This window comes from Homalodisca vitripennis, chromosome 8 (genome assembly GCF_021130785.1).
Source record: "Homalodisca vitripennis isolate AUS2020 chromosome 8, UT_GWSS_2.1, whole genome shotgun sequence".
Classification (NCBI taxonomy): Eukaryota; Metazoa; Arthropoda; class Insecta; order Hemiptera; family Cicadellidae; genus Homalodisca; species Homalodisca vitripennis.
In genome coordinates this window covers 8,154,533-8,176,327 of record NC_060214.1, presented here as the reverse complement: position 1 = coordinate 8,176,327, position 21,795 = coordinate 8,154,533, and the positions used below count along the sequence as shown (strand labels likewise).

At 37.1% G+C, this 21,795-nt stretch overlaps 2 protein-coding genes across 6 annotated transcripts in view; one reads left to right on the top strand and one right to left on the bottom strand.

Moving 5' to 3' along the window:
* LOC124367243 (regulator of G-protein signaling 7) overlaps window positions 1-21,795 on the bottom strand; it is a 539,841-nt gene that overhangs the window by 394,381 nt on the left and 123,665 nt on the right. The window lies entirely within an intron of this gene.
* Window positions 1,162-12,569, top strand: LOC124367247. Of its 3 annotated transcripts, none has more exons than XM_046823942.1 (2): window positions 1,162-1,330; window positions 8,344-8,729. In XM_046823942.1, exons 1-2 carry the CDS (start codon window positions 1,300-1,302, stop codon window positions 8,685-8,687), a joined length of 375 nt encoding a protein of 124 aa, XP_046679898.1. In that variant the 5' UTR covers window positions 1,162-1,299; the 3' UTR covers window positions 8,688-8,729. The 3 variants fall into 3 exon arrangements, with proteins under 3 accessions (XP_046679898.1, XP_046679897.1, XP_046679899.1); XM_046823941.1 differs by lacking the exon at window positions 8,344-8,729 and adding an exon at window positions 12,120-12,569 and having other exon boundaries at window positions 1,163-1,330; XM_046823943.1 differs by lacking the exon at window positions 8,344-8,729 and adding an exon at window positions 11,124-11,501 and having other exon boundaries at window positions 1,174-1,330.

The following is a 21,795-nucleotide window of genomic DNA, read 5'->3' as shown; positions in this document are numbered from 1 at the left end:
TTATTTCTTTACTTTGATTATGTTGCATTGTTATTAAATTTATGAATTATTATTTCTTGTTTTTCGCTAAAGTAATTGTTATTTATTGTTCTCCTTTAATAAATTATCTCACATCCTTAACTACTTAGCCTACTTTTCACAAATATTTCTATTCTTGTACATTAATTTTAAGATGGGGCTTCCATGCTACCCATTGCGGATTATTGACGAGCTGGGCTCGTCACGCAGCGGCCGGGCCTAACGGCACGATGACGAGCTCAGGTCGCAAAAGCGGTCTGCTTTTAAGTTTCCTTTCAAATAGTTCTATTAATGTCTGGTAGATTGGGCGATCGTCTTCACTTGTCAACTAAGAGTGTTTAACAACGGTCTACGTTCAGAATTTTCAAAAGTGTTATAAATATCCTACAGATCACAGTTGTATTTCGAAGTTGAAAAATCATTCATATGAGTTTACTCACTGCTTTTTAGCGCTTTTGATTGGTTGTTTTCCTCAGCTGTTATTATAATAGTAACTAGTATCCCATTTTATGGTATAACTTGCGTGTCATAATATGAGCTGATGGAAAACTTACGATCGTCTGAACTTCATCGATATTTATTAGAGATATTTACTACAATAGTTTATAAACAATATATTGTATTTATTTATTTTGTTTTTTAAAAATATAGATGGAGATATCTTTATAAACCGGAATCCAGTTTTCAACGTACAGTATATAAGAAGTGAGTATACAATAGCCAACGATACGATGTGGCGCACCATTGCTGTTCGTTCGGCCGCTGACCGTAAATTAAATCATACCTTCTGGTGCCCGCGCGCCACAATAGTACGATCCGCAATGGGTTAAAATAATCTGTAAGTGATATTGCCATCATGTATGTATGTTGTTGTAAGTGATTCTTGGCCGTTGGGAAGTAAAAAGCAAAATTAATAAAATACAGGATTTGACTCCACCGTCAACCAAAAAGCAATAACACCTTTTTAAGTAAATAATAAGCATAGATCAAGTATAAGTATGATTATTTTTGTTCGAGATAGTTTTGGTGGAATCTACAATTTAAACCTCACATTAATATTTTACCATGAAGTGATAAACGAGAAAGGAATGTTTGAATCTATTGAAATTATTTACGGGATTACAAACACTATCAGCTGTTAGAGTGACTCATAAAGGAGACATAAATACACCACCTGACAACCAAAACAATATAAAATCACTCTCGATGTTTGTGCCGTGTTAAGCAAGTCCAAATTCCAGTATTTAACAATTTTCAAGTCAAAATTATACTGTTACCACAATGCTTTCAAGAATTTCGTCAAACATAATCCGTAAGTAAACCATGTTTGGTAATAGCAAAGACAACTTGTTCACTCTTATTCCCTTTTCGGTGTGCAAAATGTTTATTTTTCCATGCTTAAAGTCAATTGCTCTACAAAAATTATGAATGTTGATAATGTTTCCCAAACTTAAGTTGTATTAATTATGGAAGTTTTATTAATGAATTACGATTACCTTTAGACCAAATAAGATTGCTCTAGGCTAATTCATCAATATCGTTAATATAAGCCTTTTTACTGGTGACGTCATCCATTGATCCAACTGTATGTATGCTAGACTTCGAGGATAGTTTGAGAATACAGAAAATTGGAATCGGATTTCCTGTGTTATCTTAAATGACATTGGCTCTTCTGCTTCGATCCTTTGGGCAGCGAAGGATGACAATTATGTTAAGAGACTTCAGCAGTCTACCAATACTCAAAGACCGTAATTCCCCAAAGTCCGGACTACCCTTAAAATGTAAGGACTTCCTTGAATAAAAGGTCTATTTACGTAGTAACAAGACTATACATCACTCATCACGTTCTTGTACCATTCATAATTACCTTAAAACACATACATGCTTACGACATTATTAACTATCCACAAATTAGTAAATAATAAATAAGTTGGTTCATAAGAAAAACATTTCTCTATAACTGATAAACAACTGCCAGTCTACACTTGAATTTATATTATACACGACATGAAATGTCCTCGTTACAGTGTAACTTACCAATTAACAAGCACCTAATACCATAGTGCCGGCAGCGAAATAGTCCTGAACGTAGGTGGTATGGAACAATTATACAAAAGTGTAGGTGTTGTAGCACGACCTCCGGCTTTAGTTTGACTTGGAGTGCCACAGCACCGACGCGCTTCCTATTGGTTGAAATAAATTGGATGAGGACTATGGTGGGAGACAATGGATTCTCCATTCGCACAAATACAGCATGAATTCAGAGCCCTCTGCAGAGGTGGTGGCCGACTAGCCTAGGCATTTGTGTCCGACAGTCCGGGCATTAACAAAATGTACGGAAACAGTGGTGTGTCGAATACTGGCCGCCACAATTTTCCGCGTCTGAAGGAGACATAAAAAGATGCCTATTCCATTTGACCTCCAAAGTCAGACCAGTTTCAATTTAGTTATATTGTTATTTCAAGCAGTACATTACAACATTGTTTTTAAAATTTCGAATTTAAAAAATAAACTATTTTACTCATTTTTAACCTGTTGACGAGTGCGCACGGCATTTGCCATGCCCCTATGACGGTCCACACTGAGACCAGTGACAGACTGTTAGGGAGTAAAACAAAAAAAAGTTTTAAATGTTAATAAACTTGTTTATTATAGTTTAAATGTATATAAAAATACATCGTAGATTGTTAAAAGCAATATTCTCGTTTTAAAACTTTGCTAATATGTGATACTGCTCAAAACAAGGATATATACAAAGAGCGACCTCATATGTTGAACATTCATAGCTGGTTTCTTTTCTTCTTGTCCAGTTCGAGTAGTGTGTTTGCATACACACATAGCACTGCCTGAGTAGTTTTCGCTTCTTTGTGTTATTCTGGAGGAGTGGCCTTATAAAATGGCGACCTTGGAGGCGTAGCGGGTCTTGTGTCCCGCCTCCGTAAAATATTTTTAAAGTTATCACCAGGTGCCACCACGATACAGGACTAGCAACACTGTACAGAGACACTATTAGGAACAACTGAAAAGTTCCAAAAATCTCCGCTGGACGTCACAGTAAGTCAGTGAGAACGAATTGACAGTCATTAGTCTGCAACGGAAAATTCCGTGCTTCCTCATACGGGTCCAAACGGTAAATGCCGTGCGCACTCATTTGGGTATGTTTTGCTGCACTCGTCAACAGGTTAATATCGCTAAAACTTTGTATGATAAATTTTAGTTTTAGAGAGGTATATTTTTACATTTGTATAATACGATAGGATCTAGAAACATTGCGTTCAGCTTCATTTTATTATCAGCATTATCATTATTATATATATTATAATTTATTATATATATTTTATTATCATTAGATTTTCGATGTTATGAAATAAAATTAGGTTACGAATAAAACAGGATGTTTCGAGACATCTGCCGGGTTCAGTGATACAAGAAATCAGTAACACCAAGTTTAGAAATCAGGCAGAAAACTAATCTAACACGTCACTATAATCTAGTTTAAATAAACAAGTCATACCAAAGCCTTGTAACACACACAAGTCAGGAACTACAACAAATAAGTAGTGTTTCAACTTCATGCACACTATCTCTAAAACGTGCACTTAATAAAAACAAAATCATTATTGAAACCGTACTAAAGAATACAGGTCAAAATAAGTCTGTACTGACCCACTAACTACTGTAAAATGACGAGGATGGCTAATAATAAATGGTGATCGTCACGGCAGAAACAATATGGCGGAAAATCAGGAAACAGAATTGGCCTTTTCCTGTTTAAGGATGTTTTTATGCGGCAATAGAGACTCAAATTCAGATACACTGCAGAATTATAACGTCATTCAATTCCAAAAATATAAGTGTCTCCATTTAAAGTGCACATTATTAGATTGTTTAGAGTGTCTCTAAGGCATTCTAAGATTAATTTTATTCTTTAAATACTGCTACTGTTATTCTTTATAAACAGCATTGGAGAATATGTATTTCAGTTATAGTATTTCTACTGTAAGTTCTGATGTCATTTCTCAGTTAATAGGAACCGCTGCAATGAGGTAACTGACCTGGGATCTTAGCGTTTCTTGATTATTTAGTTTTAAAAATCAAAGTTTTTAAAAATCTCAGTTTTACTTGTAACGAATAAAACGAAAAATGTTATGATTTCCTTCGTTTTCCTTTTAATCCCCCTCACCCTTTCTTCAACAATTCTTGATACAATGCATAAATTGGTTTAGCTCGACATATTAAGAAAGTACAATCCATTCTGCTAATTCGAAATATTTCAAAGGTTTCAAACCCAACAATTTTTGAATAATACAGGTAAGAAGGAAAAACTTTAACACATTTTCCTCACTCTCCTAACATTATAAACGAGAAAACTTTAACTAGTAACTTTTGAAGTAGTAAAATTAAGTTTGATAAAGTCAGTGTTTTTCCAAATATAGATTATAGTTTTAAAAAGTAACATCAGTATAAGAAATAGAAAGTAAAAAATATACCAAACATATTTAAACTAGTAAAATATTTGTTTGGTGTTTGAGAAACCCTTGAAGTGTCCCACGTCACATTTTTCAAAAACTTTCTCAATTATTTTGAAATGATTTGAAAGTGTATGTGTATAGCCATTGTACACGTACATGTACTTTATTATAAATGGTCCAACACTCAAGGTTTAAGTTCAACAAAAAATTTATTTTCAAGACAAATTTAAATCAAAATATACGTAACTGTCTCGTAATTGCAGTTTATAATGTGCAGGCGCTTTGAAAACCTTTTGCAGCGACGCCTGGTGGCGAGTTACATCAATGGGCATAGCATATAAACCTTCTCCGTTGAAAAGTAAATATACATACAAATTATCACAATGATTGGCCAAATAGTTTCTGAGTCTACCAATGTCTTCATACAAACATCTTCAAAGAGAGAGTGAGAGAGAGAGAGAGAGAGACAGAGAGTGAGTGAGAGAGAGAAAGAAAGAAAGAAAGAGAGAGAGGAGAGAGAGAGAGAGAGAGAGAGAGAGAGAGATTCTCATTCACTCCATATATTTTCTTTATAATTTATAGAATACAAGCCATAGTAAATCTTGAAAGTTACCTTCCCATAGATTTTTTCATATTCAAATTTCATTATTTGCTATTAACAGATTATTTCTGAAATGTCAATGATTTCAGAAATGTAAATGACAAATTTGATGCTTAATTTCATGTTTTTATGTTATTTACGAATATCCAAATTCTGTTGACGTATTATAATGTGTTTGTATAAGGGTTGAGAGATTGCACTGTTCCCCCAATTATTAACACAGTGGTTCAAAGGCATGTTGTGTTTGAAAACATAAATCATTTTACAGTCAAGCTTTAATACTTTCGTGATTGTACCAATTGTGTTTCCGACCAGCGCAAACAGTTGGCAACAGCAGTACGAGGCGTGTAATCAAAGTTGGCTGCCTTGAGGAGAGAGCACCCCCTCCACCCCCTATCAACCCCCAGCCGTCAACACACGGGGCAATAAACAGCAGTGCTTCACTCTAGCGGGAACTCACTGTAACTTAGATCGAAACTCACAGCACAACTTCCCTAACTTGGTTCGTACCATTAACTGTGATAGCATGTTCATTAAGTACCCAACAATTTATCAGGCTCGCTTTATGGATAATTCCTCACTATATTAAATTGTTTATTGGTGTGGAAATATACTATTTCGCTGATTAATATAAGTTAAGGTGAAATATGTTTTTGGTTGGGGAAGTATTTTTGTTTTAAATTCATTGCCCTCAAAGATAACTGTCTTGATGACAGAAACACATGTTTCCATCAATCCACCATGAATGATAGCCAATTAAAATAAGATATTTTGATGTATTTTGATAACTTTGTAATCAGACAAAAAAAACTTCTGAGAATACTAAAGAGAAACGTTTTCAGTGTTTACATGAGCTATAGATTCAGGAAGTGATAATTTTCTTATTCATCTGTAAATTTAGGAAGTTAGATGTTTAATTGAATAAGATTTCACGTATTTAATCACTTTTTCTTAGAAAGATTAAACATTGTTATAAATAAAAACTTGACACTCCTTTCATGTGCATACTGTACAACTTACATTCCATAGCCTACATTCTTACATTTAAACCGTTACTCGAAACGGTTTAGGCGAAACTATTTGATGTTCCAAGATTCTAAATGCTACTTCAAATTCCACCCCTACTTGGGTGAAGAAAACAATGTTCTATGCTCTTTCTATTCTGAAATGGTATCTAAAGATACCGAAATGTTCTTTAAAAATTAAAAAAAGTCATTCCAATCCTAAACCCCATCGCACTACCAAAATAGTTTTTTAATGTAAAAAGGTACTTCTAAAAACATTTATCGCACCTGTTTTTTTATTTCACAGGTATTCAAAAATGTGATTAAATTGCACAGTGTAGTGTTAATACCCATTACCGTTTTCAACACACCCAGTGGGTTATTCAATAGGCCATACATCTGTCAGGCTCCATCAAGTTACATATGGACCAAAGGATCTGAGCGCGCGGCCGAGGTTGTACTAGCCGTCCTCGAGACATTGACCTCATCTACTCCCTGTCAGTGAGTGAATTAATAGAACTGAACTTTCGTAACACCTTTTATTTAAATATAACCACGATATACAACTGAATAAATCAATATATATATATTCCATTTATGGCCTCTTTTTTCACGGGAATACCGAAGGACGGGCTCTAAGGGAAAGTCCAATGTTTTTGGAAAAGGCGCCCCTACCCGCCCACAGGCGGCCAGCCGCGACGTATGAGTCAGCTGATTGTCACCTATCAAGTCTCCCCTAATCCGGATATGGTGGATGGCAAGATTAATAGACAAAGAGATTGAGGTGAGGTGCAAAGTCGAGAGGAAGTGGGAAGCTATTGATGCAACTATTAAATTTGCCAAAATATACGGAATTTCAGGGATACCAACCTCCCCTGTGTAGGTGAAATTCAAATGTGACAACGGTACACTTGGAAGATGTTTATGTCAACGTTAGATTACGTTGAAATTACTATGGAGTATATTCGTGTATGTTTCTGTGGTCGAATATAAACACATGGAAAATGTTCACATTGCACACATGAAAACAAATTACATGAGGAAATATATTGCAAAGGGTGCTTTGAATATTTAAAAATAATATTAGAAACGAGAGTCATGAAATCTGTACCTTATATTGAAAATAAGAGGAAATTTAATTTATTAGGGTATATCAATAGTTAATATTTAGTTTTAGCAATAAACTTTATGTGTCGTAATTCTTAAGAAACATATTTGATCAAAGCCAATAACCAATTTTGTTATTTACCTACATCCGAATCGAATTTACTACTCATAAAGAATATTTATGAAGTACTGGAATGCTTTAGTTATGTGAGAATTAATTCGAAAGGTTTCTGATAGGATTTAACTATCGCCCATCTAGTTGAACTTTAGCACCTTCTCAGGTTTATAATGGTTATCGTCGGTTCTACATCGTATTAATTGCATTTTATTTCGTTTTTTTGTTTATTTTTTACAGACTGAACTATTTAGCATGAAGAGCGAAGCGGGGAGGAATACACGATCCCCACTCCCCGCTAGGATCCTACCCCTCTCTCACAGCTCAACCGAGTACAGCTCGCTCCAAAATCTACGGCTCACAATACAAATCACCCAATCCGTGAAAGTATTACTTTAGGTTTGGACTGTACCGTGTATTTTTGTATAGACTAGAGAGGGAAGGGTGGGTTGTGGGCATGCGCCTCATACTACATTTTTCGTTCTGTACTAACGTTGATTTCTTTTTAAAATAATTCTCTTTTTAACATTGAAGATGTAGCGCTACATACTGGACAAGAACTAATGACATTTTCGAATATCACCGGAAGGGCTGTTTTGCACAAGTCACGACCACGCTTCTGTTAACACCGATTTCCAAGGGAATATTTTTCGAACATGCCAGAGAACGACAGGTGGCACTGACAAAGGAACGTATATAGAGGAAAGTAAAAGTGAGAAGTGGAAAGAGACCAGAGAGAGAGAGAGAGAGAGATTGATAGGGTGTTTGTAAGCAATGTAATCAATTTCATTCTCCTCCCAACCCCCAGCTTGCCGTGCATTAGGTATTTAGGTTCTCCCACCTTTAAAGTATCACTTGGTTATTGTGGTAAACGTATTGGTGACTTCCTTAAGCATGCATATCTCAAATTAAACTATATTCCGTAGAACTTCCACGTCATTTGATCGTCACGAATGTCTGCGGCTCCAATAGCAATACACCAAAGTCCACTGCCAAATGACTAATGATCATCACGGCTGTTCGCAGAGGGGGTGCGTTTGACTGCCAGGCCTCGACAAGTGACAGTCGCTCGGCCGAACCTTTCCGCTCACCCTCTCCACATTCGGTCCGGCTGGTACCCTCCTTCCGGCACCTACATGTACCGCATGACCCTGGACCCCTACACCCCCGACATGCTGGACGTCAAGATCATCAACGGCGAGATCGTGGTCAAAGGCAAGATCGAGGAAAAGGTGGGCGAGGATCGCTGGACATACGAATTCGTCAAAAGACATCGGTTGCCCAGTGATGTCGACCTGAACACTGTGCAGACCAGGTTCGAGCACGGTGAACTCGTCGTTACGGCCAAACTGAAGTCGTCTGATTTGTGAATTGTCCATGTTATTGGTGTCATCAGTGAATTATTTATCATATCTTCTGTCTTTTTGCTTCATACTCAATTACAATTGCAGATGTTACAGAGAATTTGAGTAAATATGGATACTAAGCTATGGTAGAGAGTGTTGATTCAATGTAAGTGTAGAGTTAGGTCCAGACCTAGAAGGTGACGTAGCTATGCTCGACGTTATATCTAGGAAAATCGGTTTGCTCCATTGTGCCTCGTAGTGCAGTCAACTGTGCACCTGATGAGCCAATGAGAAAATATTTTTGGTCTTACGTGTCTCTGAGGCCGAAACGATGTAAAGAGTTCGTCTTGAGCATCTTCTCCACCGACTGTTTTTGGATGTGTCCATAAGAACGTGACTCCAGATTCCAGGAGTCAAGTCTGTGACTGCGTCAGATGAAAATAAACGTTCATACTGGATGCTAAGATTTTGTTAATGGATAGATCCAAAGTAAGGCATATTATTGTTAATGAGTATGCTTGAACATCAGCATGTTCAACTAGTATACCCGCAGGAAAAAAGTTCGATGACGTTAGAGGCGGTGTTGCCACATCTCTGCTGATCATCAGCTGTTCCCGCTATGACGTCACGATGGTCACTTACTGCCTGTTTGATCTACAATGTTGTCTGCAAACAAATTGATGTATATCTCTATGCAATTACATACATTTGTTTACGGTAACAGTTGACGATGTTTGGTGCAAACACGTGTGAGACAAATCTAATTTTCCATACATGTAAAATTGGTAACAGTGTTGGGCACGGGGCGTAGAGGGGGGATTGAAACGCACCAGCCGCCATCACGCGGGTTGCTCTAGAAATTCTTTGCATTTGTTTTACGAGACCGATTTCGTCCACAGTGATTGATATTATTATAAATCATTCAATTAATAGCCTTGGATGGATCAAAATAATTTTTGTACCTACAATAAATATGACATCGTGTAAATAAACTACAATATGCTGTCTATAAATATACTGTCTCATACTCTACTATAAAAAGACATTGGTAGTAAGCAGTATTAAAACGTTTGAGACACACACAGTTTGTAGTTTATTGTAAAGAAAGAGGAATAAACTCAATATTAAAACACTTTGGTTAAGAGAACAAATGATTTCACGTGTTTATAAACTACAAGTGTATAGTGTGAAACCTAAACATAAAAACAGCTTTTCCTTACAATATATATTAGTTTCTTTGCTATATTTTTATATTGCATTTAACGCAAGGGTAACAACGATATCGATTATACATCAATTAATTAGACACCGCTCAATTTTAACGTTTGAAGATTCCGGCTCTCTTAGGGTTACAGCGATGTCTAAAGAATACCAAAATAACTTTCATGATTTTTAAGGATATTTTCAAAAACTGTATTGAATTATCCCAACCTTTAATTTTCAAATGTGAAGTAAAATGTGTAAATGTAAATTTGAAATACTCGACAACGATTCACCCATGCTTTAGAATTAAAAACAAAAATATTGGTTAGAAGTTTAATGAAATAAGAATTATTATTTTTAATAAGAGGTTGTATACTTAACATACAAATAAATAATTAAATCTTGCAGATTTAAAAAGTTCTTGAATCTTTAAAGCGGGCATAAAATCAGTTTTGGTGGTTCTTTATTTTAATTTTATAGTATTTTCTACCAAAAACTGTGAAATTTAGTAGCTGTAAGTAGTAACTACATGGTAGATGAATACAAAAAATGTTGTATCTGGCAGAAGAATTATAATCACCTGGAACATATTATCCAGATAGTTTCCGCATTGTATCGATTGTGATTAAACAAACACACAGAACACGATAAAATAGTTCCGACCCAGCAACATGACATGTGGATGTAGGAAAAGGGAATGAACGCTTAAGTCAAAGCACTTTGGCATAATTTTGTACTACCTCACGAGACTCGATGGTTTTGTTTATAAATTCAGCAACTTTCCAAAACAAGGCTATTATTGTACAACTTATTGAGTCTATTCGGATTTATATTCCCTAAAGTTTTCAACTACAGTAATTGATTATGTTATATTTTGCAAACAAGTTAATTGTTTTACTTACCGTGCTTCTCTTCCAGAGCATCGTATTATTTGAGTTTTCTATGGTCATAGCGCTACGTTTAATTATTTGTGTATATATCTTTGAGCCAATTCCGCAGTGCTGAGCAAATGCATTCCAGGCCAGGACATCTTGCTGAGATTCGCTATGGGGCACTTTCTCGTCAGTGGTAGTACTACGACTGGCCGTCGGATAGCGCTGAATGCTCTTTGTGATTCTTGTATTTTTATTTATTTTACATCCGTATGTACAATTTTTTAATAATGCAGGAATGACTTCACCACTATCCTTCCAAATCTTTGAAGTATACAATCGTAACAACGTGATTTAAGGTTTTCTTACTTGGCTTGTATTACAGGGGGCTCACATTTCCAACCCTTTTCTGGTAACCCTTGGCTTGGCACTCCCTTCCGTGGTGCAAGTCAGTTCAACACAACGACGTCTCGGCGGTACACCTACAGGCTGGAGATTCTAGGAGGTACCCGGCACGACTACGACATCCGACTGGACAAGAGGGATGTGGTCATCCGGGGTCTGATGGAGGACCGGAAGCAGGAGGGAGGAAGGGCCAGCTACAAGTTTGTCAGGAGACACCACCTACCCAAGGAAGTGGACCTGGCCAGCGTGGAAGCTGACCAAAGTGAAAAGGGATTCGTCGTCATCACCGCGAATATGAAGAACTGATCTTGACCAAACTTGTAGCATATCAATACTAATAAAATGTGGTTTACCTGAACACTTCTTTAATTTTACATTCTTCTACATTTAATGGTGAGGGTTTTTAAACTTGTATCCGCCGCTGAACAGTTCCAATTATTTAAACGAATATGCATGAACTTACGTAAAAGCTAGTATCAGTGTTCAATAGTATTTAGCATCTAAACTGCCAAATGTATTAAGGAAGGGCACTGGTTTTTATCATTGAATTTGATTACTTTATTCCTCGACGGAAATACTACCATATAAGTCTGTGAATGAAACAGGATTTTTCAGGAAAAAAGTGTATCACTAAACGATGGAAAATGTCCGGAAAATCCTGTTTCATTCACAATCCTTCCATCGTCAAAAAAAACTTCAAAAGATATAAGTCTTGTTATAAAAGTGTATCAGATAATTGTGAGCCTATTATATTATTTATGAACCAAAATATAATATTTCCCCAATTTCTTTAATACCCATGTTATTCGGAGTACGGATAAATTATGCTGTGTGTGGTTGCTGGGGCAGTGACGACTAGTTCACCTAACTCCGCATATATTCCATTTTTGTTCAAGAAATCATGGGTTAATACAGATAGCCCAAAATACTACCTGATGGTGAATCGCCATCACTGGTAACGTATGTTCTCTTTCAGGAGCGATCGCGCACCGTCCAACTCTGCAAGGACGGTTTTCCGGCACGAGGAATGAAGAGATATCGCATCCTCGGAATGCTTCCTCTCCGCACGTCCAGGAGACTCCGAGCAGAACCATGGGCTGGTGGCTGCCTCCGCCGCGGGATGACGGAGATTACGGCGAGGGCAACGTCTACGTCTCGAAGATCCTCCTGGGGGAGGGTCACCGGTTCAAGTACGACGTAAGGCTTGAGGGCAGAGAGGTGGTGATCACAGGGAAGGCCGTGGAGGCCACGGACACCTCGAGGGCAGAGTACTCATACGAGCGCAGACATCGGCTACCTGACGAGATCGACCTGAACACTGTCAAGACGAAGGTCACCTCCAATGGGAATATCGTCGTCGTCACGGCCAAATTCAAACAGTAAATTCCTGAATTCCTTTTGAAAATTAAAGATGATTCTTTACTCATTTGGCTTTATTTATTGTTTCACAATACATTGGTTTCGAACACTCCTGCTAATATCGGTTCATTTATCCTCACGTAAAGACAAACTAAATATAACCAGTAGCTTGTTTCTGTTAGATATTATTTTGTTTTCCTGTAGTGGTTTTTAATTAAACATCCAGCTCTAAAAGGTGTAAGTCAAACCATTTGCATCGCTTTTTATCTTAGTAATAGCAATCATAGTGCCTACTAAATAACTATAAATATTCTTTCTAAAAAGTACCTTTTGTTATAACACTTGTTACCGTGGGATGATAAAATTCATAATTTTTAAAGCTCTTGCAGCCATATTTGTGAAAATTTACTCATCACTTTTGCTTAGTTTAACACAAACACAGTATTTTAAGACGAATAACGAAACAAAATGCACTCCTCCACAATAGTTACTTCGAGAGTTCCAATAGTGCTCATGGGAGTACCGATGGCCGAGAGGTCAAAGACGTTGGACTTTGAGTTTGAGTTAGAGATAGCGCAGGTTCAAATCCTGTCTGTGACCCTTGCACTTTTTATCAGTACCATCTACCTTGTACTGTATCGACTCTCTCCCTTATCGTGTTTGATAAGAGCCTCGAACAGGCCAGTGGCCCGTGAGGACGGGCAGAATAAGGTTTAAAGGGGGGGTAGAATTTTCAAGGGGGGTATCGAAATATCTTGTGTACGATCTTACTGGTAAAACTGTGAGCTCATGTATGCTCTTGTTCAATATAATAAATTGGCAATCACTACTCTCTCTCTACAAAATCTTGTCCCAGTTGAGAGGTGTCAGTTGTTTCTTGCTCCTGGCTTGTGCAAGTGTATATTTAAAGTGGCCGTGCTTGCTTATTCGTTGACGGATTTCGTTGGAAAAAGTAACGTTGTAATTGTCATAAAATTTTCAAAATAATTGGTACTTTTTAAAATTGGTATAGCTTATTTAAAACAGCTGAGTGCTAGCACACATACAAATTGATCATGCTCGCTTATGCATTGACGGATTTCTTTGAAAAAGGTACTATTGGGATTGGTATAAAAATTAGTAAATAATTGGTATCCTATGCATTTTTCATAACTATTCCGGTTTTGTATTGAACTAAAAAGTTTTTAAACAAACGCCATTTTGAAACGGGCAAAAGGATTTTGTTAATATTTTATTTTTTAAAAAGGTCTACCAAAGGTTAATATAATTCTCAAGTTTCGTAGCTTTATCGTAACTGGTTCAAAAGATATATTTTTTCAATAAACAATACATACAGACAGATAGAAGGAAAACTGAATGTTTTAGGACATACCTTCATATGAAATTGTTTGCTCATGTGTAAAACAAAATCACAAACTACTGGATCACTTTTACTGAACACCCTTTATAAGAGCGTACTATATAAAGCTTATTACTATTAGATTAATCACAATAGCTAATGTTTACAACTCAGTTAGAGTAAAGGAATACAACCTGCCAAGGCACGGGGCACCCAAAACAATGTATGGCCCTGAAAGGTCGCAGGGAGGGAACGTAATTACAGCCTTGTTACGGCAAACGAACTCGCATGTTTCTCGGATAGATCTGCAGTAATGAAGTGTTTTGTCAAAGGAAAGCAGGATCTCATCAACAGAGTTACAAAGGACGTCAACCAGGTGTGCCAACACACGACACCGGTTCCGCAACATTAACACCCTGTTGTCTTGTTGCGCGATTGGCAGCTCTGAGCAGCACTGATTGTAGAACTACATGCAACTCTGTTTATCTCTTCTGCCTCCTTCTCGGTTCTACTCGACTCCGCAATGCATTACGTCATTTCTTACCTACATTTAACTGTTGCAATATTGTTCTATGAACATTATTACTGTATTTTATTTTACTAATCATTATTTATTTAAGCTTAGTTGTCATCTTTTTTTCTCTAAGAAGCCAAACTCTGTTAATTGTTTCTCCCTGAAATTTTCAACTTCTTGTCACACCATTCCTGTAGCGTGACTTGATTAGTGGTAAAAATTACGTGATTTTGCTACATATCCCCACTCTTCCCAGTCCTTCTTCAACTCACCTAGAAACAACATGGTCGTATTGTCCATTTAATTTCATACAGACTCATTTCCTCACATGTCTTCTTAACCTCAAAATGATTTTCATGAACACTGCGCCAATCACGTATCAAATGCTTCCAGAGACAGTATAGTTGTGCCATACTGACTATGCATCTCTCCACCCTACTCCCAGACAATCTGCAACCATTTATGTATCATGGTCTACTAAGGACATCTCCCATGGACTAAATCACACTATTACAAATATCCTAACGCAATTACTCCTAACCTATGATTAAATGAAACCAGTAACACTTTCACTCAACCTTTCTCCGTCCCTATGTTTATCAAGGACCTGACAAGGCCTTCTTAAAATCGTATCGTTGTCCGTATCTTGTGTGACAGATCTTGGTATAAAGGTCGTAGAGACTTGAACCGTGGTTCATTTCTTCCTCTTTGCCCAAGGAAGAACACCATTGATTTTGTTATCTAAATGTCAACGAGTAGTCCGTCCATATGACTGCCTGTGCGATAACTTCTGATAGAAAGGTCCTAGAGGAACCGTGGTTCAATTCTTCCTCTTGGCCCAAGGAAGAACACTATTGATTTTGTTATCTAAATGTCAACGAGTAGTCCGTCCATATGACTGCCTGTGCGATAACTTCTGATAGAAAGGTCCTAGAGGAACCGTGGTTCAATTCTTCCTCTTGGCCCAAGGAAGAACACTATTGATTTTGTTATCTAAATGTCAACGAGTAGTCCGTCCATATGACTGCCTGTGCTATAACTTCTGATAGAAAGGTCCTAGAGGAACCGTGGTTCAATTCTTCCTCTTGGCCCAAGGAAGAACACTATTGATTTTGTTATCTAAATGTCAACGAGTAGTCCGTCCATATGACTGCCTGTGCGATAACTTCTGATAGAAAGGTCCTAGAGGAACCGTGGTTCAATTCTTCCTCTTGGCCCAAGGAAGAACACTATTGATTTTGTTATCTAAATGTCAACGAGTAGTCCGTCCATATGACTGCCTGTGCGATAACTTCTGATAGAAATGTCCTAGAGGAACCGTGGTTCAGTTCTTCCTCTTGGCCCAAGGAAGAACACCATTGATTTTGCTATCTAAATTTCAACGAGTAGTCCGTCCATATGACTGCCTGTGCGATAACTTCTGATAGAAAGGTCCTAGAGGAACCGTGGTTCAATTCTTCCTCTTGGCCCAAGGAAGAACACCATTGATTTTGTTATCTAAATGTCAACGAGTAGTCCGTCCATATGACTGCCTGTGCGATAACTTCTGATAGAAAGGTCCTAGAGACTTGAAACCGTGGTTCAATTCTTCCTCTTGGCCCAAGGAAGAACACCATTGATTTTGTTATCTAAATTTCAACGAGTAGTCCGTCCATATGACTGCCTGTGCGATAACTTCTGATAGAAAGGTCCTCGAGACTTGAACCGTGGTTCATTTCTTCCTCTTGGCCCAAGGAAGAACACCATTGATTTTGTTAACCTAAATGTCAACGAGTAGTCCGTCCATATGACTGTCTGTGCGATAACTTCTGATAGAAAGGTCCTAGAGACTTGAACCGTGGTTCATTTCTTCCTCTTGGTCCAAGGAAGAACACCATTGATTTTGTTACCTAAATGTCAACGAGTAGTCCGTCCATATGACTGTCTGTGCTATAACTTCTGATAGAAAGGTCCTAGAGACTTGAACCGTGGTTCAATTCTTCCTCTTGATCCAAGGAAGAACACCATTGATTTTGTTATCTAAATGTCAACGAGTAGTCCGTCCATATGACTGCCTGTGCGATAACTTCTGATAGAAAGGTCCTAGAGGAACCGTGGTTCAATTCTTCCTCTTGGCCCAAGGAAGAACACCATTGATTTTGTTATCTAAATTTCAACGAGTAGTCCGTCCATATGACTGCCTGTGCGATAACTTCTGATAGAAAGGTCCTCGAGACTTGAACCGTGGTTCATTTCTTCCTCTTGGCCCAAGGAAGAACACCATTGATTTTGTTAACCTAAATGTCAACGAGTAGTCCGTCCATATGACTGTCTGTGCGATAACTTCTGATAGAAAGGTCCTAGAGACTTGAACCGTGGTTCATTTCTTCCTCTTGGTCCAAGGAAGAACACCATTGATTTTGTTACCTAAATGTCAACGAGTAGTCCGTCCATATGACTGTCTGTGCTATAACTTCTGATAGAAAGGTCCTAGAGACTTGAACCGTGGTTCAATTCTTCCTCTTGATCCAAGGAAGATCACAATTGGTATTGTGGAGAAAAGGGCATAAGTCAGTCTATGCCCCAGCTTTTTCGTTATGTTCCATAAGATCCTTCGAATGTTAGTTTTATCGGTGTATTCATATTTTATTATGAACCGCCATTTAAACAGCTTCCAGACATAATTTTCAATTTTTTTTTTTAATTTGGAAATGGTTTGTTTTTATTTCTATGTATACCAGTCTAGAGACGATAAACAAACAAGGGCTTTTGTAATTTTCTGAATACCAGAACACTGTCAAAAAAACAAAATGTATGCAGACCTGTAAACAATAAAAGTGTACACAAGGATAATCAAGTAACCCGGTAGAGTGTTGATGAATAGGCTTAGTTAGGGCGTGCCAACCCCCCAACACGATATACGCCCCCATTTACATACTTGATTTATCCTACCCCGCCGGATCCGGATGAGTTACACTCTCATGATAGCGCGGCTTTAACTTTGTAACGAAGGTGGACTCTTTTCATTGAAAAATATGTTGAAACCAACTTAATGTTTTGATATTCAAAAATTAAAAATGTATAAAACTGAACAGCATCACTGACACATAGTTTTATGTGCGCCTGATGAGACAATGAGACTGCCACTTCACGTATTAGTAGGTTACTAATGTCGAAACGATGTAAAGGTTAGTTTTGAGCCTCCTCGACGCCGACTTTCTTTGGATCTCTTCAGACGAACATTCCAGGAGTCAAATCTGACACAGCGTCAGAGACCAGGAAGGTGAACTGGAACTAAATTCATAGTTCAGATAGTTCTATATTTTTATTGGCCGTGCGAGATTGTGAAGGCAGAAACGAAAAAACTTAAATGTAATTGATTACCACCAGGGTTTTTAACACCTGAAGAAGAAGATGGATACCAATCCTCGAAACGCGGTGTTCTATATTTGTAACATATGGAACAACTGTGGCTGATTTCCCAAAAACATACACCATCAATATTTGGAGTATTTCAAGTCACAAGGGTTGAGCATAATCGAAGCCTCTCCCCCTAGTTCTTTATTCCCGAGTCGATGGATTATTGAAGGCAAAATTGGTTGATCAATTGTGACACACGAACTCCTTTCAAATTCTGTACGGTTTTCGATTTGATTCCGTTGCCTGCACCCAAAACTTTAATGTCTCATAGGAAATAATATTTAGGTGGATCTTTATTTGTTTTTAACTGTTACAAGAAGGGCGCTATCTCTAGGGATTTTTGTTTGCTTGTCGTCATCAGCATGAAGTGACCGCGACTAAGCTGTCTCTAACGGCTCTGATGACATTGGTTGGTGACATTCGTGTTACATGTTCATAAAACTGAAAAGCTTTATTATCTTGTAAATATTAAGTTTAGCTCCGGTTCGCCTTTCTCTCAGTGCAGCGTCTGAAATATGACGCTGTTGGAGACTTCAATCCTAGGATCTGCAGTCATCTTCGTCTGAAGAGATGGGACACAATTCGGCGATGAAGAAGCTCCTTGCATCGTTTCGACACCTAGACTACAAGATATAGTGTAATATAGGTGAAGAGGCAGTCTCATTGTCTCATCAGGTGCACAATTGAGTGCCAGCGATGTTTCTGACACGACTCTAAAGCACAGTGGAGCAACCGAGTTTTCTACACATAACGGAACTGTAATGGGAAGAGTTTATTCAATGTGAACAGAGCGTTTAGCTCCAGTTTTGGATCCTTTCAGACGAACATGACTCCAGATTCCAGGAGTCAAGTCTGTGATAGCGTCAGATTCCAGACGCTGCACTAAGTGGAGGTGAACTGGAGCTAAACTCAACATGCGTATTGAATTAACCTTTCGCACCATAGCTGCGTTATTTATAACCTTGTTTAATCACAAAGACTTTTATTATTGGTTTGGATTATATTCTAAGGTTGCATTAGCATGAAAAACTTTTAAATTTTAGGTTAGATAACTGGATTGAGCCGAATTTTCTGAACCAATCTTTTTAATAGATGTAAGCAATTGCTACCCCGTCATTAGTTTTCTGTATATAATTAATAAATATAACTTCGTACAAAAGCTAGTCTAATATTTTTACGCAGGTCCGCTTTTAAAAAAGGACATTACTAATAAGAATAACATTCTTATACTTTCAAAATCCGATGTGAATTTTAAAACGTGTATACATAATCATAATTTTTGAATTTATAATCGCCAATTCTCAAAATAACGAGGTAGGAGTACGCCATAAGTTTTTTTCACCCCCAGCAGATAATGGACACATCGTACTAGCCTTTGAGTAAAAGACTTCGATAACGCTAAACCAAATCTCATGAATTCAAACCCCTATCGTAGAACTCATTCTTGTGTATACAGAAATGAAGTTTCATGTCAACTGGTCTGCAGTAAGATTTTTTCAAGGTATATTACAGATAGTAGTATAACATGTTATATGTTAAAATGGATGCGATTGTAGTCATTGTGTTTACTAATTTATTAATCTGCGATTTTCTCGTTTCCATCGTGATTACAAACAACAAAGATGACTAAATGTAATGCTCCAGCCACATCTCATGGAGTCTCATCATTGAACGCTAGGTAGCCTATATAGAAATGAGGCTTCATTCAAAATTTCAAAACATATATGTCAGGCCATTCTCGATATATCGTGTGAACAAACACGGATAGAAACGTTTTTCCATCCTCTGGAGTGACAAATAATTTGGCGATTTTAGCGATTTTGATCACGTAAATTACAGTAATTATGAAATAAAAAACAACTGGTATGATTACGATATATAGTATCATATGTTCCATACGACGAAAGGGCGGAGCTGTCGCGAAGGTGTAGGAGGAAATGGGTGAAGGGGTGGAGGGGAGGATCTTAAGGGAAACAGATAATTATCTCACAGTCTGGGCTTTGATCTTTCCAGCCGCCAACGTCCAGAGTCTTGCAGTTAAAACCTTCCTCGACGTTGGTTAGGATAATGCAATTTATAATTTTTTTTGTGCATAACAAACCGAGCAAAGGGGTTTAATACCATTGGACTTAACCGTTTTGTCCTAGTGTACTTATAGTATAGGAAGTGAAAACCAAATTGCGCATTATAAACACACCCTATCAGCCACAGTTGTTTTGCTGCAGGTCGAAATGGAAAGGTATCAAAAGGGTTAAAAATGTAAAAAAACATTTGATCTCAAATAGTATTTTTTTCTAGCCTGGCACACTTGTAACAGATATTCAGACACATAAATGATAGTTATATCACCGCCAGACAACTAGACACAGAGACCGAAATACTTCACTGAAAGGGACTGGGTATATTTACTAGATTTAACATGTATATAAGTGTCTGGCGATAGGTTATACGTATGTCAAACTAAAAAAATAACTATGTAAGAAATAAATCATCATTTTAAATTTTAACCCTTTTGGTGCCCTTATTTCGACCCTCGCCAAGCGCGGCTGACGATTAATTTCCTTCTCAGGGGGTATTTACGAAAATTTGTTTAGAACTTCTAACTTCTTAGTAGAGAAGTCATAAAAGCTAGTTCTGTAATATTTCACAGCATGAAATCGACCGCTTTATCTTGGATCCACTTTATAAGAAAATGTGTATTTTTCCTTTCTGTTAGAAAAATGAAGGAATTTTAATGAAAAGCCTAGACACACTATTAACTGTTGGAATTGCAGCTCATAATTGTAAGCACCTTCAGTTCTTTGGCGGCAATATAAGCACAGTCTCGAATGGATACAGCGGACAAAATTATGCAGGCGCTGTCGACGAAGACTTATTTGGTAAACTACTAATCTAAACCTATTTTGCTAGATTATTGAGTATATTCACTTTTACCTACTTCCGTTCTGAGCCGGAAATAGTCCAGAAGTCCAGAACTAATCTGCGTTAGCACACCATCTAATTTTTATTGGATATGGAAATTTCCTCTAAGAAGGAAACCGAGTGTGAGACATATCGGGAAGGCATCGAATGGGTTAAATTTACCCAACATTACATGCATCCAAACTGGTATCTATAAACGAAAAAATATATTAGAATGTAAAGCGAGGTACTTCGAAGGCCAATTTTCAGTGACCATCAAACATTTTCAATTACAATTTCAAAATATTGCCACTATTTTCCAGTACCTGTGACGCCCAATTTTTACATTTATTATGACACACCCTATATTTTCTTCCACCTATAAAGTAACATTTTAAAACAGTTTCATTCTTGACAGATATTTACTCGTTTACTAGCCAATTAGTTATTTTTATCCATTTTCGCCCAATTTCACTATTGTGTAATTTCAAATGTATTAGAAAATTAATTTTTTATTATTAAGTGAACTATTAGTATGGTGCCCAAGATCAGTAATAAAACCATGATCTAAGTAATAAATCACCGACTCGAATACAAAATGGAAGATTAGGAAACTATGATCACCAAAGCCGCAAAAAGGTTGATCAAAGCAGTGGTTAATCCATAGGTCCCCTCCAAGACCAAAAAAACTTTATGAATAACGCACTCTCATATTGTAGTTATAAAGAATAAAACTGACTTAACGAACTAAACCCTGAGTACTTTTTTTCTATACATTTTATTTCTTTGTATTCAATTGCAAAAATCTTAGTTATATGCTACGTAAATGTTAAACTAAAACCAAGGTGGTACGTTCCGAAAATAAATACCGAACCCGTCCTTGGATAAATTGCAAACAGGATATAGGATGTTCCATAAGAATTTAGCCGCCATATTGAAAAATGGTGACATTAAAAAAATCTAAATTAATCTTTACAACTGTATGTGAAGTGCAATAATTTATATTCTCCATTTAATCTTTTCCTAGTTGCTTTAGTATTGAGATATCGACGAACACATTGCATATAATTATATATATACTATACATAAATGTATGTATATTAGATTTATTTTACCCTTTTGAGGAAATCGGGATAAAGA